At 43.7% G+C, this 6,597-nt stretch overlaps 1 protein-coding gene across 1 annotated transcript; it reads left to right on the top strand.

Annotated features, from left to right (window-relative positions):
• The first annotated feature begins 211 nt into the window (after nucleotides 1-211).
• LOC147462072 (piperidyl ketide synthase 2-like) lies at nucleotides 212-4,862 on the top strand. The gene is made up of 2 exons (XM_086509518.1): nucleotides 212-790; nucleotides 3,327-4,862. Exons 1-2 carry the CDS (start codon nucleotides 334-336, stop codon nucleotides 4,673-4,675), a joined length of 1,806 nt encoding a protein of 601 aa, XP_086365644.1. The 5' UTR covers nucleotides 212-333; the 3' UTR covers nucleotides 4,676-4,862.
• Nucleotides 4,863-6,597: the final 1,735 nt, after the last annotated feature.

Genomic DNA, 6,597 nt, shown 5'->3' with positions numbered 1-6,597 from the left:
GATCAAGGAGGAGAGCAATTTTGATGATTAGATATTTTAGGGTAAATGCATGAGAAGATAGGGAGAGAAGAGTAGGTAGGATCACCGCCTTTACCTCTTGCTCTAATGGCTTCTTGGAATATATAAACTAAGGCCTAGAGTTTAATAAACTCTTGCTTGATACTCGGCACCGCATGCTTTTAATACTGGCGGCCAGTCTCAGATAAATACAGGAAGCAGGCGAACCACAGAGAGAGAGAGAGAGAGAGAGAGAGAGAGAGAGAGAGAGAGAGAGTTTTTGTGTATGTGTGCGTGCATGTTCCAGCGCCCTTATTGATAAAGAGTTCTAGCAGGATGGCCTACACGCAGATCGGTACTGGCCATCATGATCATCATCCTCAGCTGGCTACGGTGCATTGTAATCATGATCGACATGGCAATGGCTTCTCTGAGGCCGGTCTGCAGCTCCCAGACGTGCCTCAGCATCACTCTAGGGACGGCGTTGCAGCTCATGGGCATGAAGCTAATACGAAGCAACGGCTGCATCAAATCGATCTGCGTGTCGATGATGTTCATATAAACGGGTACTTGGATGACGAGCGACGATCTCCGCTCGACGTGCAGGATGCTGGTAGAGCCTGCAGGGCGATGTCACCTCATGCAGTGGGAGGCAACGGCCATGCATGCATCCTGGCTATCGCACGTGCCGTGCCCCCGCACCAGCTCATGCAGCACAGCTTCGCAGACTTCTACTTCAACGTCACCAACTGCCAACACATGACCCAGCTTAAGCTCAAAATGCAGCGTATCTGTAAGTGCTACAATCCAATTCGCTTGTTGGCCATACATAATGTTGACGTGGGGCTTTGTGGTGCAATTTCTTGACCATTGGATTGAATTGCTGGATGTTCTCAAGTGGCAAAGGTCTTTGGACTTTAGGGTGTGCAAAGGGGCATGCCACTTATTAAGGGGGCTTGCATTGCAGCCTCGACCCCCCCTCTCTCTCTTCTCTCTCTCTCTCCAATGGAGGGACTCAATCATATACTTTAAATAACATAGCTCACCTTCCTATAATATATGATTGTTCATAATTGTTTTGGATTAAAATACCCACAAGAAAGGAAAGTTGACGTCAAAGTCCCCCTCGTACTATGGCAATGGTTCAATATCAGGGCAAGCCCCCCGTGTAGGTGTAGGTGACCGGTTGTGTCGATCACGCAGTTTTTTGGAGGGCTATCACCACTGCAAGGGTATCTTTAGGGGTATCGAACTGACTAAGCAAGAAAATCCCAACTCTCGAGATGAGAGTAGAGTAGAGAATGTGTTTTACAAAGCATGTTCCTCTATATTTCCAAGTCTAATTTCTTTTTTTAACCTAAACTTGTGCAAGTAGAAATTGCTTTGAAACCGGAAAAATTTATAATGTTTGTGGATGAATCCCTACCAGCGGGCATGACCAATATTAGCAATACTATCCAAAAATAGTTACAATTAATGGCCAAATTAAAACCCGATACAACTAATTTTTCAATCATTTTTACTCAAAGTCTCCATCTCAAGCTCTTACAGCATGCTAATGAAGTTGAAATTTTCTTCAACCTTCTTTGCCACTTCAACCATTTTTGTCGGATACATCCACAACCCAACATTGAAAGGTACCTGCAAGTTATAGCATTTCATAGTCACTACACTACCTCAGGGGGTGCATTATGTAATCATGTTAATGTATAACGTGAGTTTTAAAAGGAAGGGTTTTAAAATGCTAAAATTTTAAGCAAAGATACATAAAAATAAAAGGTTTTTATATTTTTGTAAAAATTTCATAAAATAAGAGATCATTTTATTAATTTAGACATGTTAAAAGAAAGGTTTTTTTAATACCTCACGAACGCACGTTATATAAGGGGATATCGAACTGTGAACCCCCCGAGTACACTACCATGAGCACTGTACAACAATCTTTGATCCTCATAAGTTACCTATACCATTAGTGTCTAATCAATAATACTAACCATTGATCGTTTGGTTCAATAAGAGAATGTCTTTGTGTAGCCTTAGCATGCAAAGGTCTCCCTAGTACAAAGATGCCTCTAATATGCTAGTGGGCTAGTTTACTATGCTATAGAGTCCATGAACCTCCACAGAATGCATATGGAGTCTTCAGGGGGGCCTTCACCACTAGTCCATGGTCTTGACATAGACATTTCAATAATTTGAGGAGTCGATCGCTAGTTGTTTCTTAGAAAATTCAAAATTTTGGAATGTGGAGGCCAACTTTGATGCCTTTTCTGAGCTTTTGTTAGAAAATAACAAAAGTTTTATGTACTAACAATCAGTATTTTTCATAAATATCAAAACCAGCATGCATGATGACATTTATACAAAATCAAGCCTGCATAGGGATAGCAATCTCAAATACTTAAGTTCAAATACAGGTTATTATACGGATCGAGCTCTGCAAATTCTAATTTGGATACGTGCTTTGATCCAAATTGCATTAAAAGAACGTCATTTTGCCTCGTATAAGTAAATACATTGCATGATATATTGAACTCAATCTTGGTGGTCTGATCACCCACCCCCTGATCTAATGAAGCCTCTAGTACATGTTCTTCTCAAAATTAATGGATTGTGGTGTTTCATGAGAGTCTTTATTCAAAAATCTACCTTTCAAATACCATTGATTTCAAAATTCTGTATACCTTGTCTGATAGTGTTGTTTCGTTCGAAAAATAGACCGGCCTTGTCTGATAGAGTTGTTTAATTTTGATCATGGAAAAATACTTTTCAATGCCAAAGATATAAGTAATAGATTTTCTGATAGTGCCTACACCAAATTTTTTTTAAAAAAAATGTTTGGTTAATGAGCAATAGACATATATCCTCTTTTAGATGCCTAAATACCTTTATTTTTTTTTAAAAATATAAGTGTTAAATAGTAAGCTATGGGTTATTTAATTGGAATATAAAAGTCTGTGATTTCCATGGAATCCATGCTCACAAATCCATAGGGAAAAAGTTTTGGTTGAAACCCCAAGAATCTTTTAATAAAATTAAGCCTCAATTTTGAGGACCAAAATTTGGGCATTATAGTTTTATAAATCCTGGTAAATAGCTTAGATTTTTGGCTAAATATTAGCTTATAAATTAAATTGGATACGTGGGGAGGGGGGGGATCAAAAACCTGATTAAAAACCCTACATCTAAGGAGTAAATTGATTATATTTAAAGGTCTTTGAATTAAATTTGTACGTTTGTTTCGAAACTTGTAGGTGAGTTTTACTAGACGAATTGAGAAAGAAAAAATTTGCAGATTAATAAATGCGTTTGAACAACTGTGATGGCAGGCGAGAGGTCGGGCGTGGAGACGAGGCACTCCATCATGACGGAGGAGTTCTTGAAGCAACATCCGGAGCTCTACACGCCGGACACGCCCAGCCTGGAGCAGCGCCACCAGATTCTGGCGGAGGAGGTGCCCAGGTTGGCGGCGCAGGCGGCACAGGAGGCGCTGCTCGAGTGGGGCCGCCCAGCTCACCACATCACGCACCTCGTCGTAGTCACGCTTAGCGGCGTGGCCATGCCAGGCGCCGACGTACGATTGGTCCAGCTGCTGGGCCTGCGCCCCAGCGTGCGCCGCGTCATGCTCTACATGCTAGGCTGCTACGCCGGCGTGACGGCCCTGCGAGTGGCCAAGGACCTTGCCGAGAACAATCCCGGTAGCCGCGTGCTCGTCTGCTGCAGCGAGCTCTCCGCCACCACATTCCACGCGCCGCACGAGTCCTGCCCCTACAACCTCGTATCTGCCGCCCTGTTCGGCGATGGCGCCGTCGCCCTCATCATCGGTGCCCATCCGGAGCGTGCTCCACCGCCAACAGCCCTCAAAAGCACACATGCAGCTGGTGGTTATAAGAAGACGCCCAGCAAGGCGGCGATGAGCATCTCGTCCCCCTCCTCCCCTGGGCCAATTTCCAGGAATGGCATCTCTTCCCAATGGAATGGCAAACCCCAAATTGCTCATACAACACACACAAGAAAGGATGATCTCCATCAAAAGGACCGCCTATCTAGTAATGGAACATATAAATATCCCCCCTCTTTGTCTAGCTTCATGAACAATATTATGTCAATCCACATCCCACCATGCCCATCCCCCGGTGACAATATACCGCCGATAATTCGTCACGAGCACCCACAGTACCAAAGCCTTGATGTTATACTCAGAGGCGAGCATCCACTTTATGAGATCCACAGTGCCATTGAGACCATCATCCCTCACACTGAAAACATCATCCAAGGTAGCATGAAAGTGGAAGGTCTTGAATTCTACCTAGACCGCACACTTCCATCAATTGTGTCCGATCATGTCGCTAGCTTTTGCAAAGATCTCATTAAGGACATTCCTGGTGAATCAATGTCACTTCAAGAAGTGTTTTGGGCTGTTCATCCGGGTGGACCCGCTGTCCTTGATGCTGTGGAGCGAGCGGCAAATCTTGATGGTCATCACTTGCAAGCAAGCCGCCACATCCTCTCAAAGTATGGAAATGTCTCAGCATCTAGTGTGTTGTTTGTCTTGGATGAGCTAAGGAAGTCCAAGTCCGTGCCATCGTCACCCGAATGGGGTGTAGCCATAGCCTTTGGACCTGGTATAACCTTTGAGGGTGTCCTCCTCAAAAGAGTAGCTTGCAATTGTGTTTGATGTATACCTCACCATTTATAGGGTACCTTCACATGCTCTCGGCTCTCTTTTGATACAAATAGAGAGTTGGCTTGTTTCTTATTGAACAAAAACATGATCCTTTACGAATTGCAAATGTGTCCATCCCATTAGTCACTTACCAAATTGAACAAAGAAAGACTAGTAATGATACAACCAAATTATCATTTGTATGGTGTCCAAATTATCCCTTGTAGTCCCTTTGTCAACTCGGCATATATTTTACCAAAGAAATTTTTTGTGATGCAATATATATGTAAAACTCAAGCTATATCAATATAGTGGGCTTATAGCTGTGTTTGGGAAAGGTTTCCCGGTTGAAATTCACATTAGCCGGTTGCCATTGAGGATAAAAGAAGAAAACCTTTGCCTTTTTCCTCCTCCAAGCCATCTCTTTATAGAACAGCTCAAAAAAAAAATTTGAGCCCACCTAAGCCAGCACACCGTGATGGAGAAGCATGCAACATCCTCTTCCTCTTGTATAAAAGAAAGGGTTGTTTGCATCATCGGCCATCGCATGGGTCATTCTCCCCTTGCATGGCTGCTTCTGATCGCGTCCTGTGCTAGCTACCCTCAAGCCCACCATCTGGGCCTTGCCTTGCCTTGCTCGTGCGGCCATCGGCCTCCATCGGCCTCTACTCCTGCCTTGCGTCATGCGGTCTCCTAATGTGATTCCACCTCCTCTTGCGCGTCCCTCCCCCCCCTCCCCCCCGGACTGCATTTTCTTTTCCTTCCGCTTTCAGTCACAAGCTCTCCTCATCCTCTCTCTCGGCCCTTCATACTCAAATACACAGAACACTTAAATTGTCTTTAAAATTTTGCATGTTTAGTAGTATGGTCCACTACTGCTCTACTTGCCCCATAATCATAATCATTGGGATAGTTGGCTTTCAATCTCCCATGAGCATTTTATTAGAATCTAGTTAATGAAAAACGTGTGCTCGTGTGCCACCCTACTGGAAAGATCTTTACTACATCAATAGTTAAAAGCACATTTGGATCTTGGAAAACATAGTCATTTCGTCCATGCTCATAGTTGGCATTGCGGCAAGGTGAGGCCTTGTCTCTGATGTTGGAGGTCTACGCACATGGACGTGTGGGCAGTGGCCCTCTCTAATGTGAGGGGTCGGGCTAGCCTGCGGTCTTCATTGGTGGCCCTTCCATGCTCGGCTCTGATTTTTGGATGCTAGGAGAGACCTCCCTTCCTACGTTCCCCTGGGAGGGTAATGCTGGTGAGATCTAGTTGTTTCTCCACTTCGTGAGTATGCTTGATGTGTGGCAGGCATTGAGCACTCTTGTGGCAGGGGATGGGTACTTCAAATGGGGCTTGGCTCCCCTAATTAGCCTGCAAAACTATGCTCAGTCCTTATCTACACCATGGTGGCCGCAGTTCAACTACCATTTGTTTTTTTTAATTCTGTTGGATGGCTCCTAAGCAGTCGGTGATCGAGTTCTTCGATCCCGTCTGTACTTGCCTTTGCTTGGGAGGTTGTATTTCTTGTGGCAAGAAGTTTGCAACATGTGGCAACCAAGCCATGCAGTGGCTTTGATTATGTTGTTATGTAGTGTCGAGGGTGACTCCCTATAAATCCTGGTACTTTTTTATGTAATATTGGTTATGTTATGAGCTCTGTTTTGGTCGATGCTTGCTTCCCGTGTATGGGAAGTAGCTTCTCATAGTAATATTGTGGTTGTCTTGGTACCCTGGCTCAAAATCTTGAGGAGGGTTTTCTTATGTAAATTTTTTGGTCTGACTAATACAATATCACTCACTACTGTGAGTTCTACACAAAAAAAGCTAAAAAACATAGTGATTTGGTCCCAACTCACCTGCGAAAATGATTGGAGATTGAAGTTTAAAAAGTCCTTGGAAGCATATATCTATCTTCCTAAATCGGAATTAG

Source organism: Adiantum capillus-veneris, chromosome 3 (assembly GCF_014529385.1).
Source record: "Adiantum capillus-veneris isolate H3 chromosome 3, ASM1452938v2, whole genome shotgun sequence".
In the NCBI taxonomy this organism is placed as follows: Eukaryota; Viridiplantae; Streptophyta; class Polypodiopsida; order Polypodiales; family Pteridaceae; genus Adiantum; species Adiantum capillus-veneris.
The sequence above is the reverse complement of the archived record's forward strand: the minus strand, read 5'-3'. Positions and strand labels throughout refer to the sequence as shown.

Bases quoted from the DNA above. Each gene is read 5' to 3' on its own strand.
- LOC147462072 (XM_086509518.1), top strand. From the start codon at position 334: ATGGCCTACACGCAGATCGGTACTGGCCATCATGATCATCATCCTCAG. The intron at 791-3,326 runs GTAAGTGCTACA...CTGTGATGGCAG, and splicing joins GCTCAAAATGCAGCGTATCT to GCGAGAGGTCGGGCGTGGAG.